This window comes from Quercus robur, chromosome 3 (assembly GCF_932294415.1).
Source record: "Quercus robur chromosome 3, dhQueRobu3.1, whole genome shotgun sequence".
NCBI lineage: Eukaryota > Viridiplantae > Streptophyta > Magnoliopsida > Fagales > Fagaceae > Quercus > Quercus robur.
The window spans coordinates 47,561,183-47,579,667 of NC_065536.1; the positions used below are offsets into that span (position 1 = coordinate 47,561,183).

At 32.2% G+C, this 18,485-nt stretch overlaps 2 protein-coding genes across 2 annotated transcripts; both read right to left on the reverse strand.

Moving 5' to 3' along the window:
- Positions 1-1,470: 1,470 nt before the first annotated feature.
- On the reverse strand, positions 1,471-9,638 carry LOC126718122 (glucose-6-phosphate 1-dehydrogenase, chloroplastic). Its single transcript, XM_050420197.1, has 10 exons — positions 9,189-9,638; positions 8,600-8,832; positions 8,418-8,512; positions 8,102-8,216; positions 3,429-3,634; positions 3,194-3,343; positions 2,989-3,109; positions 2,641-2,870; positions 2,346-2,546; positions 1,471-2,089 (listed from the first exon to the last, which is right to left on the reverse strand). Exons 1-10 carry the CDS (start codon positions 9,394-9,396, stop codon positions 1,840-1,842), a joined length of 1,809 nt encoding a protein of 602 aa, XP_050276154.1. The 5' UTR covers positions 9,397-9,638; the 3' UTR covers positions 1,471-1,839.
- Positions 9,639-15,559: 5,921 nt separating this feature from the next.
- LOC126718123 (uncharacterized) lies at positions 15,560-16,532 on the reverse strand. Its single transcript, XM_050420198.1, has one exon. It carries the CDS (start codon positions 16,388-16,390, stop codon positions 15,692-15,694), a length of 699 nt encoding a protein of 232 aa, XP_050276155.1. The 5' UTR covers positions 16,391-16,532; the 3' UTR covers positions 15,560-15,691.
- Between the last annotated feature and the right edge of the window lie 1,953 nt (positions 16,533-18,485).

Genomic DNA, 18,485 nt, shown 5'->3' on the forward strand with positions numbered 1-18,485 from the left:
GCTAATGATATTTTTGTTAGGAAATAACAAAATGAAGCAACCAAGCAAAAGCAAAAATACACCAAACTAGCAGCAAGCTATAACTACATTTCAAAATAATTTTAGATTTCAAAGTCTGCCAAAAGCAATGTTACCAATATCTAACAATTACATTCAATATTTCTGCAACTATTTTTTCGTCAAAGGTTCCATCCTCACATTGTAGCTCCATTTTTCCAACAACTAATACCTTATAACAACTAAAAGTAATTTGCTCTTTCACAAGTTGTATATGCTTAACAACCAAGTCCGCAAATATCTTGTCGATGGATGGCGTCTACCTTGTCCTTGAACGTTTCAACTTTGCCTGATGAATGACTGCACTGTCCATATACATGTGTAGAAAATGTATTAGAAATCAATAAACGGTCAAGATTAAAACAATAAAAATATATGACTAAGATTTGGGTGGGTACCATACCCCATACGGTTGAAAATTTTAAGTGGGTACCGAACCTCCCCTGGTACCATAGAATGACCCTTGATAATTATGATAGTTATTAAAAGATATTTATTATGACTGTGTTTTTATATGAAACTATTAAATTTTTAATTATGGTAATTATTAATAGGTATTTATTGTGGTTGTGGTTGTAAATGCCTGATGGAACTATTTATTATATTATTTAAATAAAATATGATGTGTCAAAATTTTTATTTTTTTGACAATTTGAGAGAGAGAGAGAGAGAGAGAGAGAGAGAGAGAGAGAGAGAGAGATTTGAACCCTCTATCTTCGTTGGAATTGCCAATAGGTGCTAGTACTAGCTGAGGTACAAGCCACAGGAGTGGCAATTCGTGTTCGAGTATCAAGTTATTATTGTGTCAACTTATGAGTATTCGATTATATAAGTTAATCCTAACACGACATGTTTATTAAATGGGCCAGTCTTATAAATGGGCCAGTCTTGAGTCCTGTCCATTTATCAGATTTTATTAAAGAGAAAAAAAAATACAAAATTTAGTATTAATAATTCAATTAATATGAATTGTGAAAAATTAAAAAATTAATTTTTAAAATATAAAATTTAAAACTAATAAAATAGCTGCATCACAAATAATTATTTTAAACTAAAAAATATCTCAATATCACAATGTGTCAAACAAAATAAATCACTAATGTTAGATCCAACAATCAATTTAAGGAAAATAAATAAAAGTAAAGGTAAAAGTAAATGACAACGGTTATTATGCAGTGGTGGCTCTGATTATACAATCTACTACTAGAGTTTCTATATTAAATTTTTGGATATATATATATATATTTCCCTCTTTTCTTAGTAACTTGGATCGATGCTATAATTATACCTTGCCATATATACTTAATATGTTGTTGATAATATTTAATTTACGAGTTAAAATAGTATTTTCATTGTTATTAAAACTTTCAATTTTTTTAATAATGTCTTTGTGAGCTATTGAGCTTCATGATGTGTAGCTAAGAAAGTATACATTTCCATAAACACAAATAATGTTTGCGCCCACTGAATAGTTTGATCCACACTAAATTATTTTCTTTCTCTTCTTGTTATTGACCAAGTAACTTCCATGAGTGCCCACAACTTTATACGACATGACATTTAATGTGGAAAATACATTCATGGCAATTCCCATGTTGATGAAATCCTAAACTCCTAACTGTGTTTTGGAAGAAATGCAACCATGAAAAAGAAGAGCATGATTATATTTGCTTGTCACTAACTTCACTTTCCTAGTCTCCCCCGGACTTCATAAACAAAGCTTTCTCCGAACCAAGAAGCTTTATGCTCCCTAATGTGACTAATAACGACAACCATTCCCAGTCATTGTTCTACACTAACATCACCCCATCGGACTTTGTATCTTGCTGCGAGATAGTGGGCTCCAACAGGACCCCGACTCCCATAAGGATAATACTCTGGGATAATCCTCTTCTCTTCAAGCTCTTTTAACACAGGTGTGAAGAGTGACCAAGCAGCATCCAATTCATCACTCCGGATAAACAACCTTCTTTCCCCTTCGATAGCATCCAGCAGAAGCCTCTCATAAGCATCTGGAATTTCCTTTGAATATCTAGAAATAACATGCAGAGGCATTCGATTTAAATATGAAAGATCACTCATGAAGTACCACCACAGTCAAACACTGATATCAGCTGACTTTTCAAGTTTTGTTAAATCAACAAAAATAATGCAAAAGTCAGATAATGAAATTATTACTTATAGTTCATTATTAACAAAGACTAAAGTGATACCTAACACCTAGGTATACACTAAAATAAGGTAGTTTTGAGTTTGACATGTATAAAATAATATAAAATATGTTTTACCTTGCTGCATAATGAAGATTCAGGTTACTTCGGTCCAATTTCATCCCCAAACCAGGGACCTTGTTATTGATCTTCAAATAAATAGCTTCATCAGGCTGCACTCGGATAACAAGTTCATTTGTAGCTCGATCAAGATCTGTCCCAATGTTTCGGTTATATAAATTGCCAGGCACATGCCTAAACTGCACTCTTATCTCAGCCCTGCAGAGAAAAAAAAGGAACAAATTTAAATAAAATGATGCACCTCACGACAAATAAAATATTACTTAGGAAGTTCTTCCTTAATTCTGCATACTTCTTATTATGTAATGCTTTCCCAGCCTTCATTAGAAAAGGCACCCCATCCCATCTTGCATTATCGATGAAGAGGGCAGCTGCTGCAAATGTTGGAGTTAAGCTGTCCTTGGGTACAGTCTTATCATCAGTGTAGGCTGGATAAGTTACACCTCCTTTTGTGTGGCTCTTGTATTGCCCTATGACCATGTTTTCTAGTTCTAATGGCCTCATTGAACGTAAAACTTTGACCTAGCAACCGGAAAACAATTTCTTTCTTAGTAAAAAAAGACATGGAAAAACATCTTAGAAATAGCCAGATTTCAGGGTTTTTTTTTTTTTTTTTTTTTGAGGGGGGTGTGGGGGGGACCTTTTCATTTCTGATATCTTCTGCATCCAAAGTAACTGGAGTTTCCATGGCAAATAGGGCTAGTATCTGAAGCAGATGGTTCTGCATAATGTCTCTTATTATTCCATAATTGTCGAAGTACCTACATTCAATGAAGTAAAAACTAAAATAAATCATATGTTCTCACATGAAATTAAATACAAATGTCAATTAGAAATAAAAATACCCTCCACGTCCTTCAGTTCCAAAATCTTCAGAGAATATAAACTGTACATTCCTTATATACTGTCTTGACCATAATGGCTCAAATATTAGGTTAGAGAACCGGAGAACAGATAGGTTTTCTACAAGCTCCTTTCCCAGATAGTGGTCTATCCTGTAAAATAAATTTGTCGATATAATCAGATTATAGTCAATATTCTGTGCATAATATGAACCGACTTTTGTTAGAAAAACTTGACCTGAATATTTGATCCTCATCTAGATACTGTTTAAGACCTTTTGTCAAAGCAGCTGAGGATTCTGAATCCCGACCAAAGGGTTTCTCAACAATGACCCTAGTCCAGCCATTACCGGCTGAGGCTGACAAGCTTGCACATCTTACAGCATCTATGAATACATTTGGAGGTACTGACAAATAGAAGAGGCGATTAGAAACCTTCCCACCCTGCATCATTGTCAAATAAATACATAAATACGTGTTCAAGTTGTGGAAAGAGCAGTTAATTTAGTTTCTTTTGGAGACAAAAGCCTCCTTATCCTATCTTGACCTTGAAGAAGAAACAAGACTGCTAGAAAATCCCCAAAATAATGAATGAAAATATTTACTGGAGTGCCATTACCAGAGTCCCTAACCATTAAACAAAGAACACAAAACAAAAACTGTTACAGGTGCAATTTGAACCAAAGCTCATTGGACATTTGGGGATACGATAATACCACCATTTCAGAATAACAGCTTGCGAAATTCTACAAATGAATCATTTCATATCCCCCTGGACACCAATTCCACCAAAAATTATATTGCAATTGATTCCAATGTGCACCAGCAATCACACTCATAGTCATCACATCTATCTCTAACAATCAACCAAATAACGGTAACACCAGCCCAACCATGCAAAAGAGATGATTTCTCTCATATCTGATCTGTAGAAGGTATACAAATTTTTTTTTTTTTTGATAAGTAAAAAAGAAATATATTAAGAGATCTACCTCATGAAAACAGAGGCAGAACAGAAAGTACAGGGAGAGAAACAGACAGAAAAAAGAGAACTAAAAAACAAACAGAAAGCAACATAGAACTAAGTACAGAGAAGAGAGCAAAGGAACAAAGGGAGGGAATCACTAGAGGTGAGTCCCCAAGCCCTAGACCAATCAAAAAGAGAACCACAAAAATAAGCTAGCAACTGGTCATCGGATCTGTCCCTATCCTCAAAAGTTCGCCAATTCCGTTCCCTCCAAATACACCACAAAAGGCACAACGGAGCTAAATTCCAAATGCTAGAAGAGTGCTTTCCAAACCAGTTCCACCAGCTGAAGAGCATTTCTGCAACCGATCTAGGCAAGACCCAAGAAATCCCAAAAGATCTGAAAATCAAGCTCCACAACTTATAAGCTTTTTCACAATGGAGAAGCAAATGGTTCACCGTCTCCCCATTGCAACGACACATAATGCACCAATCAACCAGCTCGAAGCCCCTACGCCGCAAAGTGTCCCCTGTAAGAATCTTCTCCCAAGCCGCCGTCCAAACAAAGAAAGAGACGTACGTAGGGGCCTTAACCTTCCAAATACCTTTCCAAGGAAAAGTAAAAGGAAAGGGGCCTCGAAGCTTGTCGTAAAAGGAGCGAATATTGAAGTCCCCCTTCTTCGACAATTTCCAAGCCATGCGGTCCTTCCAAATAACAAAGGGAATGCTGCATTGCAACTTGCAAGTACCAGCAAGGCAGAAACTCCAGAAAGACATTAATTCAGCAAGTCCAACATGCACAATATGTTGGTTTTCTTTTAACTACAATGGGATATTAAGTACAGGAATTGTTTTTATGCACATGAGAGCTTAAAAACTCCCATAAACATTTAGGAAGATTGAATGCATATGTATAAGTTGGGTATAAGTTACACCTGGTGTAATTTTAAGTGGTCTTAAACCACTGTGAATTTTTTTTTTTTGTAAGCGAATTTTAACAATTGGATTACATTTTCTTCTTATATCTTCTGTGCTTGCAAAATTTCAAAACGATCAAAGTTCAATAACTATGTTATCTATTATATATTTAAAATTTAAGTTTTTGTACTTTAAAATTATGTAGAAAAAATAAGTTTATAGATCGAATAATAAATAACATATGTTGACAAATTTGGCATGCTTGTTAGGAACATAGAAAACATGTAATTCAAAGGTGTAACATGAACCCTATATATACACATAGAAAACATGTAACTAAATTTCATTAGAAAAGCACAAAAAAGGGGCGACATTGGTACATGGAAAGTATAAAAGGAAGAGCCAAAAGAATAAAATACAAGAAACATTGTTATGATCTCAGCATACAAGATACACTCCAATTGATAAAAGATAAGAAAGATAAGCCATAATCAGAAAGCCAGATTTTGTTTTAACTTCCATCTAGCATAAATAAGGAACCACTTGTTGGTAAAATGTGATGTAAAAGAAATTTAGGAAGTTCAATGAAAGAAAGATAAAATGGAGTAGAGAGAAAAAGTGGCGATAGAATGAGAGAGAAACTCTAATTTTAATTTCAAAGTGAATTTTCATGCAATGACTAAGTTGTGTCGACAATGGCCAATCTTGACTATTTATAATTTTATACACCAAGGAGTTGGTTATGTTGGCCTAATGTTGACATCATTCAAAATAACAACACCTTAACAAACTATAATTAGCTCGTGTAAAATTATTAATGTGTTGAAATCATAATGAATTACAACTAATCATCAACAACTAAGCCTTAGTCCTAAAACTTTTAGGGTCGACTATGGGTTCTCAATAGACAAGTTAGGGTAGGCCACATGTATTCATTTTTTCCATTCCATTCTATCCGAAATCATTTACTTCCTTAATTGACATGTCATTTTTTACTAATATTAATGTTACTTTTTCTTCCTCTACCCCTTTTTTCATTCCTTTAACTTTAATTGACTCACTATTTCTTACCGGTATATTAATGGCTCTTCTTTGAAAATAACCAAACCATCTCAAGCAACTCTACATCATATTTTTATCAATAGGGGTCAATCCTATCTTTAATTGAATTTCCTTATTTCAAGTCCTGTCTATTTCCACTTATCCACCTTACCATTTTCATTTAAGCTACAATCATTTTATGAATATATTGTTTCTTAGTAGAGCAACATATGGTACCATAGAGAATATGTAGTCTTATAGCAATCTTATAAAAAATTTCCTTTAACTTAAGGAAAAATCTAAAGCCACAAACTATTTTACAAACTGATGTGGTAAGTGGTTATTACTAAGTAAAAAAGTGATGTTAGTAGTGGGCCCAAATAAGAACCAGTAAAAATTTGCCACATCAATAGTTTGTAAAAACGTTGTCAAATAGTTTATGACTGTAGCGTTACTCTTAACTATCAATAGTTTGTAAAAATGTTATAAAAAGTTTGTGATTGTAGCATTACTCTTAATTTAATAAACATTTTACGATCACACAATACTCTTGATGTGCTTCTTAGACTTCTCTACTTCATCCACCCTACTCTTATCCTATGATTCACATATTCTTCAATTGCTCCATTGTTATGAATTATTAATCCAAGATATTCTTGACCTCCAAGTCTTACAACCCCTAAATCTTTGTCTCTACTTTTATTGAATTTGCATTCTGTGTACTTTGGTTTTAGTCCCACTTAATCAAAAGATTTTAGATTCTAAATTGTCTCGCCAAATTTGTAACCTAGGAGGATTAACTCTATGTCTAATTTCATCCACTAAAACTATATCATCTACCAAAAGCATACACCAAGGGACTTCCTCTAGAACAATTTAGACTCAGGTCATCCATCACTTGATGCAAACCTATACCAATAGGAAACTCACTTGTGATGCCTCTACTTGCTCTCACACTAGTTTCAACTTCATCTTAAACTTGATATACTTTAGAGGAACTTCTTTCTTTTCCAAAACTCACCTCATAATCTCTCTAAGGACCCTATCATATGCTTTCTCCATGTCAATAAAAGAAAATATGCAAAAAAATTAATTACATGTTTAAAAATTAGAACTATAAACTGCACAAGTGTAAAAAGTAAAAACAATGATTCACCTGTTTTAAAAAGGACCACAATCAAATTTCTAAAGAGGATTTTAATGTACTCAGACAAGTAATTCAAATCAGAAGGATGGGTAAATCTGAAGCTTCTTTAGCAGGTTGAAGCATTCATGGAAGCTTGATCAAAGCCTCAACTCTAATACCAAAACGATGAAGAAATTTAAAAACTTCAAAGAAAGAGAGAGAAAGTGGCAGCAGAATGGGAGAGAATTCTCAAATCTCAATTATGATTCAAATAAAATTTTCATATGACTAATGGTCCATTTGGATTGAGGGGAAGGGAGGGGGAGTAGAGTAGATTTGGCCCAAAATTAGCCTATTTTTAGCCAACTCTACTGTACTCCCCTGCACTCCCCCTCCTTTCCCCCTCCATCCAAATGGGCCCTAAGTTGAATTTACAATGGACAATCTTGGTTATTTATACAACAAAGGATTTGGCTATGCTAAACTCATGTTGACATCATCCCTAATAACAACCCTTAACAAACTATAGCTAGAACATGTGTAGAATCAAAATCAAATGTTTTAAAATCAAAACAAACCATAGCTAGCATGTGTAAAACAATTAATCACATGTTTAAAATCATAACAAACTATAACTAGCATAAGTGTAAAAACAATTAGATGTGTTATAAATGAAGGTCCTTCGCCATGTAAATTATTCAGACATGTCATCAACCCATGTGGAATAGTCAACCACCACATCATACCCATGTAGATTATTCAGCCATGTCTACATGCCAAGTGGAATAGTCATTTTGAAATGCCTTACATCAGAATTACTATGTAAGTTTCTATCACATGCAGCCAACACACAAAGTACCTCATGTTCCTTCAGCTTCTTGTCTAGCTCTGCAAAGTTTTCCTGTGAATCATATTGACCAGAATGGTAGAAACATCTTTCAAGAAATTGCTCCATCTTTTCACCACAGTTCTCCCTGATAATCCAGCAGAAAGAATACATCACAACCTGAACAACTCAAAGCATTCCATAATCGACCAAAACACACGCACACGCGCACATGCACAATGTGTAATATGCAATACTATATAACTAACTTCCACGGTTGAAACTACAGATATGTACACCAAGCTTCAAGTCAAGCAAACAACAGGATTTTTCTTTTTCAAATTTTCACCTCTTATCAATTCTGCAAGTAAGGGTCTGGCTGACCATGGTTCTAAGTTCAGCATCAGTCATCTTACTCCGAGCATAACCATACACAGTAAAGTGCTGCAAAGAAATAACTTCATACTTTAAAAGTATTGAAAATAAACTCATTTTAAGCTGACCCGTCAGTTATGAAAAAAAATGCAAAACCTTAGGGAGACAACCCTCATAATAGAGTGCAAAAAGTGCAGGAAATATCTTCTTCTTGGCAAGGTCCCCTGAGGCTCCAACCACAGTAATACTAACTGTAGACTCATTTTCATTGATATCGAATCCGACTGCATCTTTACATTCATCCGTAGATGGAACTGACAACAACCCACCTTTCAATTTCTTGAAAGGGTAATCATTTTCAATTGGGGTTACTGCAGTGGCTACCGCACCTACACGCCCAGTTGCCATTCAAGTGAGACAAACATGTTTATCATATTTAAAAATTGCAGAAACTGAGACAATAAAATTGACAATTCCCCTTCTTGATTACTCAGAAAACTAACATAATTAAGGATATGAATTCATTACCCTGACTTGCTAATACTATCCATGCAATCTATAATCATGTTTAACTGATTGAAGGTCATACTAGAAGCCACAATATCTAAGTCCCAGATTATTAAAGAAAGAAAAAAAACTAAAAATTCAAAAATTTTATTCAATGGTTTTGTGAACAAACACCAACCCATTTGAAAAAAGAACAAAAGGAATCATTCAGATTCTTGAAATGAAGAAAGAAACAAACCGTCTTGCATGCGGGCCACATTTTGGCTCTGGGATAGTACAGATAACTTAGCTGCAAGAAAACGCTTTGGAGCCGAAGAAGATACCGCTACATGACCGAGTTTTGAAGACGATGATGAAGAAGAACAGTACGAAGAATAAGAAGATGATGATGATGATTGTGTTAATGGCGAATATGAACGGCAATGAGTTGAATAAAGGGTCGCCATCGCTCTCTCTTTCTCTCTCTCTGTCTGTGTCTTTTCTTTGTCTGAGTTTTGTTGGGTTTGGAGTTTGGAGGAGTCGATGTTTAACTAGTGTGTGTGAAAAGGAAAAGAGGGGCTAACAAGAACAACTTCGGGGACATCGAGGGTTGAAGTTGAAGAAGGCCCTTTGAGATCTCCGAAAGGCTGCTTTGTCCTCCCTAACAATGGAATTAGAGAAGAGCCAAATTGGTATTATTAATTGATTCCTTTTATATTTAGGTATAGTTTCTTAAACAATTGTACTAGTGTTTCTTACACGATAACTCTTCGATAATGACTTTTTTGTGTTTAGGCCGGACTCAATAACTTTGTAAGGATCCAACCTAGTTTTCTTTTTCGTTCTCACGTTTAGGAAAAAGTTTCTTTAATAAGATAAAATCCATCCAAAAAATTAATATGGTTACATATTTTAAAATTTTAATCATTAAATTTTATATTGTTTATGTTTTTAACACACATGTTAAATATTATGTTAATCTAATATTATTTACTATTTGAATTATAAACTTATATTTTTATACATAATTTTAGAATACACAAATTTGAAATTTAAAAATTTTGATTGATTACATAGTTAACGATATTTAATTTTTCTAAATTATTAGCAAATATGAAGAATATAAGAAAAAAATGTAATTTAATGATGAATTTATCAAAATTCAAATACAATAAAAAAATTATTGTTGTTAATATTTTTATAAATATTATAGAGTGAATAAGAAATAGACTCATAATATGTCTACTTGAACATTAGTTACAATTAAATTTATTGTTGTTTCTCAAAAAAAAAAAAAAAAAACAAAAAACAATAAACAATAAACAAAAAAACAAAAAACCTAAGTTTGTTGTCAAGTTTGAGTAGTTAACATAATGCATGTTTGGATCCAACTTTTCACTACTGCGTTTTCTTCTCCTACGTTTTCTCTTTTTTTTTTTTTTTTTTTCTTAAGCAGCTTATGTTGACTTTTCTTCCATGAACAGTACACGGATGTACTGTTTATGGACCCACAAACTTCACTTTTTATCAATTTTTTCATTAAAAATGGGTCTCACGGTACTATTTACACATTTAAAAATTATTTTGCTACAGTGTTTTCAGTTTTCAGTTTTCAGTTTCAGCAAAATAAGTTCTATCCAAACACACCCATAAATGTGTAAATAAGTTTTCAGTTTTCCCAGCTTTGGTATGTGAATAAAAAAAAATCATAGAATCTTTTTTTTTGGTTTTTTTTTTTTTTTTTTTAAAAGATTTTGGTCTATTTTTGCTTATTAGTTATCAGTCGTTTTGAACTTTATGGGAGAAGAGAACACCTTTTGAAGCAGAGAATACATTGACCAAACCATAATAAAGTTCTAAACATTGTAAACATCTTTTGGCCGCAATCAGATGTAAGCCTCCACGCATCAATAAGTATATATGCACACAATAAATTTTACATTTTTTTTTCACAATTATTAGTAACACGTTGTGACTAGTGTATGAAAAATGTAATGTCAATAATAGTTCCATATGAAAATAATGTTACATTAATCACAATTTAATACATGAATCAATTATAAAATTTATTGTGTATGCAATATTGCTGCACAATTTCACTGCTAAATCAACGAGTTGGACTCATGTCTTCTTGTATAAGAATGAGTAGGTCGATGGATTTTTATCTCTTTTACTCCATTGGTAGATTGGGTGGGGGAGAGTTGGTTAGCTGGCATAAGTGTACTAATAGTCTAATTCAAAGGTAAAAATGCAAGCATCAAGAAGACTGAAATTATATAGAAAAATAATTTCTGCCCAGAGCTTATAACATGAAAAGACAAGAGAAATTGTCATGACAACAATGATATTGACATGTAACGTGTACATAGCACAAGTTGGGTTAAGGTATAACAAACTCAAGTTCTCTTATACAACGACTAAGTACTTCATAATTTTTTTAATACACTACAATATTTTATCATTTTTTTAGGGTGAATATTTTATCAACTTGAACTAATTAGAACACACAAATTTATTTAAAATTGCTATTTTACTAAGATATTGACCAATGAATACTTTGAATAGGCCATTTGCAAAATAAAATCCAATTTCATTACAAACAGTTCATAATCTGTTACATTTTTTTTTTCAATCACGTATTGATGATGGTTTTTTATTTTTATTTTTTTTAGAGAGTTTCAATCTATGATGACTACTCTTGATAATAGCTCTTTATTATTAAATCAAGATACCAATTGGTTTTTTGTGTAGGCAGAAATTGAATCCTAAATCTTTTATTCAACCATCAAAAACTTTACCTATCGAGTTAACTGAAATTCAGCGTTGATGAAGGTTTTAGTATAAGGAAAGTAACAATAATTTGTCAATAGTATGGTCCATAAGATAAGGCTAGCAAAAACAATGTTGGGCCCAAGGAAGAACTTAGAAGGATATGAATTATTAGAAGAACTAGGCCTGGACTAGTTTGGGCTGTCAGTTGTGGAAAGACTACTTGACTTCTTCCCTTCACTTAACTGAGTCTATGACCCAACAAACTGTGTCTTGACCCTTTTCCAGACTCGGCCCAATCGTGTAACTAGGCTAATGAATGTCATATCTGCAAACATTACACTCTTCCAAAGAATCCAAACTTTGTCGGCAAATTAAAAAATAAAAAACCAAAAAAATTCTAAAAGACCTTTCGCAGTTTTGGCCATGCTATACCACAAAAATTGTATACGGCAACTTGTTCAATAATTCAAGAAGTTGTTGGAAAGGAAAACCCAGCCTCCCACCCAAAAAAGGAAAAAAGAAAAGAAAAAGAAGATGTTTTGGTTGCTTAATATACCACTTTTCTCCTTTTTATAGTAATTGGTACTATTTCTATTTCTTTTTTAAATGGTAAGTAATACTTGATATTTTGATAAGTCTCATGTACAGTTGTACACCAATCGTTGAAGACTAGCATATTTGCATACGGACATAATGGACTTGCTGGCTTGTTGCTGGCGCTCACATAAAACTTTTCTCTTTTGTTTTTAATGCCTTCAAATACGTTAATATTTTTATTATTTTAAAAGATAAGATAAAATTTTAATTTATAGTATCGGTTCTTTAATGATTTTTTTTTTTTTTTTTTATTATCATTAAGTTAAAAAATCAATCAATTTATCTTATTTAACGGTAAAAAACTACCATTAAACTAATTGAAGTCCACAAATATGTGAATAAAAATTTTAAGAAATAAACAATTCGGGCAAGGAAATAATGGAATTTGTCACTAATCAAAGTTAGTTAGCTAATTCTTTCTTAAAAAAAATTTAAAAAAAAAGGTTAGTTCGCTAATACGTAGTAGGATATTAGCCATTATTAGCCACCATTTCAACTGTGAAAGCCACTTCCTTCTTCTTCTTCTTCTTCTCTTCCGACTCTTCGGTGCTAAGAAAGGAATTTCAGGAACATATATCAAGAGATCAAAAGTCAATACAGGCAAGCTGGCCGATCCCACTTCCAAGCTGCCGCATCTCAGGGAATATTACTCGTTCCTAACCCACCAACCACACAATTACACAAAGGCCTTACCAAACTAAGGAAAGAATATACGGCCCACAAAATAGTATCTAAGGAAGGAACCCACTATCAATGAGTAATTTTCCATGTCAGTTCAGATGTCGTTGTTGAGAAAAGTGAAAACCTTTGAGATCGACTTTAGAGTCAGCACGGTTTTGAGTTATTCAATCCCACAATCCGGCAAATTGTGACCGATTTCATGTCACTTTTATCGGCTTCTATAATTTTTTCTTCACCGTTAACAATCTAATACTTCAGAATTATGGCAAAGTTATTATATCACAAAATATTGTAATCTTAGAATTTTGACTAGGGTTTTAGTAACTAACATTAGTTTGTAATTTTTTATTTTATTTTTATAATGTCAAGTTGGCAGTGGATTAAAATCCCGTGCAATATTACTTCTCCTTTCTCTCACAAATATTTTTTACTTCTTCACTCTATTTTTTTACATTTGTCATTTATTTATTTATTTAAGATTTGAGATTGAAAGTTACTTTTTTTTTTCTTTTTTTTTTTAATTGTCAATCTCCACCATTAAAAACAATCGCACATTATAGATATTTTAATCTCAATTTCAATTTGTTAGAGGATATTTTAACTCTTATTCTCAATCCCATACTGTTGGTGGATATTTTAAATGAACTACCATTGTGTTTTAATAATTTTAAACTCTCCCAGTAGCCGAAATGATCAATTTATATTTAAGTAAACCTTTATTAGATTATTGGCGAAAACAATGAATATTAAATTAAAGGCTAAAATATTATTTTGGTCTATTTACTTTACTAAATTTTTTTTCATCCCTAAACTTTAAAAATTTTATTTTTTAGTCCCTAAACTATTAAAAATGTTTCACCTTTTTTCTTTAAATTCAAAAAAGATACATTTTTTTAATCCCTAAACTATTGAAAAAAAATGTTCTTTTTTCATCCCTATTTTTACCTTTAAACTATTAAGAAAAAAAAAACTCTTTACAAATTTTAGGAGCGAAAAAATAACTTTTTATTATTTAGAAAGGAAAAACAAACTTTTGTTATAATTTAGGGGCTAAAATAATATTTTAAATAAAAATCATTTATTTCTTTTGTAGTGTTCCACTTAAAGAAAATGAATTTAAAAGGCGTTTGGTTCATCGTAATATTACATTATACCATAATATTACATTATTGTAATCTTACATTAATGTAATCTCAATACAAGAATACAATATTATATTGTTTATAAAGGTAATGAAATTAAGGTGATATAATATATTTTGTAATTTTAGATTATGAAATATTAGAAAAAATATATATAAATAAAAAACTTTAATGTCACATTATCATAATATACATCATATTAATGGCACATCATAGTGAACCAAATGCCCCCTTAATAAAATATTTCTTAGCAGTAGGGTGTAATTAATGTGCTAATTTCCAATACTTCAAGGTTGGCATGGATTGATTTCAAAGTTTAGGGGGCGGATTGAAGTGTACCCATAAATAGGGGAAAAAGAGCAATTATGCCTTTTTAAAATTTATTTTTATATCTAGTTTGAAAATGTACTTGAGCTTCGCCATCTATCATAATCTGATATTCATTAGAAGTGAAAAAAAGAATCATTATATTGATCTCTATATATTAATTACTTATTGTTATATATATGTATATGCATATGGAATATTTCCATTAATTTTTGTGATCAATCAATTCGTTAAGAGTTAGTCGGTTTTAATTGGCTGTTGATTTATCAAATGGTGCTCTAAGGAGAAGAAGGTGAAGGGCTACTAATTGGATTGAAGGGAATTATGGGAAGGACGGTGTTTGTTATACCTAGTGTGTTTTACCCATACTGTTTTTTTATAACTGAAAACATGACTAAAAGTCACATTTTCATGTTACTAACAACACAATGTGTATAACAAGATTTTTTCTTAAGAGCAGACGAGCTGCAGTGTTTAATCTGAGAGATTTATAGAAAATTTTACTTTGGGTCTCAATAAAGAAATCTCTCTCTCTCTCATGAAGATGCCATTGCGAATTTTTTAAAAGAACCACATCTTAATTATTAAAATAATCACATCTTTACCCAAATTTTGGACCAAAGTAGCACTTAAGAGTTAGCTTACAAGCTTGAATACTTACTTTTTCCTCAAAAAGAGAAAAAGAAAGAAAAGAAAACAAAAAGCTGGTGGTCCAAATGTCGCGTGATTGCAATTTCTACCAATCACACCCCAAATTACAAATTATTAGCATCTAAAGATGCTAGGCATGCATGTGTCACGTACAAACGAGTACTTATTTAATATCCTGGGAGAAATACTACTTTCAACGAGATTATAGGTTTCACAAATAATGTATATGGTGCGAGTGAGAATTTTCTCATAATATTATATCATTCTTGTTTATTTTTTAGTACATGAACATCCACAGTCTCTTCTCTTTGTATTTGTCTAGCTTTAAAAGGATGCCCATATTTTTGGATAGGAATTTTGATAACAATAAATAATTATTATGTCATAACTACAATCTGTTCTTTTTTTTTTTTTTTTTTTTTTTTTTTTTCTTTTTTCCTTTTTTGAGAATCAACTACAAACTGTTCTAAGTACATAAATTGAACGTCATGTCTAGATTCCTATCACTCAGAGAAATATTAATCCATAAGGGTTTTTTCTTGGTCTAATTTTCTCTTCTTTTTGGTAGCTAGGATACCCAATATTATACCAATCATGCTTCAGTACAAACTGATAATTTGGCTTCAAGCCACATTTGTTTGTTGACCCTAGCAATAAACTCTTCAGCTTTTTTATTTAGCTCCTCAACAGGCAATCCTGCTTCTTCTTCAGCCTCTCCATCATCACCATCATCATCTTCTACTTCAACAACTTCTTTCACTAATTCTTTAGTTTCAATTCTATTCACTTTGTCCTCCACCAAGTTCATCTCCAATTTCCTCTCTTCTTTTTTCTCCTGAAGAGTGGAGTCTCCCTTGAGACTTTGGTCCCCCATATTGTATCCCTCATGAGTATCAGAAATATTCGTCTCCACTGTCCTCTCTTCTCTCTCTTCAAAAGTGGAGTGTGAGCGTCCCCTAAGACTTTGACTCCTCTCAACATATTCATCATAAATTTCATTGGATGGTGATGTGTTTGAGCCCACAAGCTTTGATTCTCCCATAAGGAACACGACTATGACATTGAATATTATGAACACGCACTTGGGGTTCACGAGGAAAGAAGAAAGATTTGGAAGAGAGGTAAACAAAAAATGCTTCATTGAATAGCGTAGAGAAGGAAACCAGTTAGGATAGGAACATAGTAAACTACATGATAGTGCTACAAGAGCATGAAGAATGAGATTGTAAAGAAATTGACCCTTATTGTAACTATTCATGGCTCGGAGCTTTTCTGCTTTGATTGGAGCCATGGTTGAAGTGTGAATAAAGAATTCAGTAGGGATTTTCTAAGCAGGTTTAAATGAAATTTTGGAAATATTTGGGAGCTAGGGAGAGAGTAATGAAAGAGTTAAAAAAAAAATGCTGGGAAGTATTCACATCTGACTGAACAAAAAGCAGTGAAAACAAGGACTTATATATAGTGAAGGAAAGAGGAGGATATTTAATTTGGTGGATTCCAGACGGGTCGGCTACTTTATTAATTATTGTAAATTTGTAATAAGTGAGTTGCTTTTTGAAAAGACATGGCATGCAGGTTGTGAATGTGTTTGTTTAGGTGATTCCTGTTTTCGGTCTCTGTTTACTTTCTACTGCTTTCGTTGATGGTTTTAAATTCTGCCTTCAAATTATATCGCAGAAACATATATATTTGTATTAGCAACATGCAACGGCCCCTAGTTTCCCACTTCGTAGTGGTTCGACAATGAACCATGCACTATGTGACACCAAAGACATTAATTTAGGTAGTGGAAATTAGAGAGAATTTAATAAGATAAATTGGAAACATATAGTAAAGAAACTTCATATGTCAATTTAACATTCTGTGTGTGTGTCTGAAGAAGTTTTTGTTTACTACATTAAGATTGGGGGGAGGGGTTTGATCCTGTGTATCCTTATTGAGGACGTTAGGAGGTGTCAATTAAGCTGAGATTACTGACAAAAAATTACCCATACACTAACATATGAGTAGCGTAACTTTGAAAAGGATAAAGGCACAAATCCAGAATAACCTTCTTCACGCATATCAACCATCCTTATTGACTAATTCTTAAATTAAAGGTGGCCATATTATACACACTCAAACTGCAAATAAATCATAACTTGAGCCCACAAGTTTCAAGTTGAAAACTTTGAAAATTATGACTTCAGGTCACAATTTATGTGTTGTTTGAATGAATATATAAGAACGCATATAACAGTGTATAACCTAAGTTTTACCCAAATCTTAAACTAAAACATAATTTATCTTTTTTTTTTTCAACCAACTAAAACATAAAATTAAAGTAAAAGTAAAAGTAAATACATATTTTCTCACTTCATGTGGGTTTGGTTATATAATTAGTACTGCAATACATGTAAATTAATTTTTCCCATTCAAATTTCAGTTACACTATTCCAAAATAAGTCTATTACATTAAGTGCTAATAAAAAAAAATTGGTATAACAATATTAAATACAATATTGCATCTACAAGTTAAAAGTTGTTGCAATAATAATTTAAAATTAGTAAATTATTGCATTAGCAATAATTAGTTACAATAACTTATAATTTACAATTATAATATAGGCTTTAATACCCTATTGCGCTAGAAAAATTTGTTATAATAACTTAAAATAAAGAAATTGTTGCAATAACCAAAGATGTTTGATTTTTGGTTGACCTTAGATCAAATTATTGCAATGATATCTTTATTGAAATAAATAATTATTCAACATTTTTTTTTTTTTTAAGAATCAAAGTAACAACATTAAACACCCAACAAAGACCAATATCATTTTTAAGGCAATAAATAAGACAAAGATCAATATTATTTTCTTAAGACAATAACTAAAAACATAAAAAACCTCATTGTTAACATGTATAGACTTAGGCTTTAGGCCCACTTTAGTTGTCTTGCTTATCACACATAACCTTGCCTCCGTGCAACTCTTTCTATTTTTCTTCACATTCCCATCAATTAATTTTTTTGGTATTTTTACTCAAACTTGGAATTAAAGGCATTGCTTTAAGTGATGTTTGGACCAACTTCAATCTGGTAGGATCATTAATCATATATATTATCATCTCCACGGTGTACATAAAAACTTGGGGTTTGAAATTTCTACCTAGTGTTTCAAAGGTTAGCCATTCCAAGCTGCATTTCAGTTTGCTTAGAATGGTGGTGGTACGAAATCATGATTTTACTATGTGGGTTGTTACTCAATCATTGAGTAACCGTTGCTTTCATGGGTGTTCTGATTCAAACCACGGCTTTGATCTACATTTTCTCACCTTCTTTAAGCTTTGGTGTGTCAAGTGTCAACAAGGTTTGGAAATGAACTTGGTGCTAACAATCCAAAGAATAA

Excerpts from the sequence above, each read along its gene's own strand:
- LOC126718122 (XM_050420197.1), bottom strand. The coding sequence starts at position 9,396 with ATGGCGACCCTTTATTCAACTCATTGCCGTTCATATTCGCCATTAACA. Across the intron at positions 3,635-8,101 it reads AGAAGCTGAAGGAACATGAG|GGTGGGAAGGTTTCTAATCG; the intron begins GTACTTTGTGTG and ends ACAATGATGCAG. Across the intron at positions 3,344-3,428 it reads GATGAGGATCAAATATTCAG|GATAGACCACTATCTGGGAA; the intron begins GTCAAGTTTTTC and ends TTTATTTTACAG.
- LOC126718123 (XM_050420198.1), bottom strand. The coding sequence starts at position 16,390 with ATGGCTCCAATCAAAGCAGAAAAGCTCCGAGCCATGAATAGTTACAAT.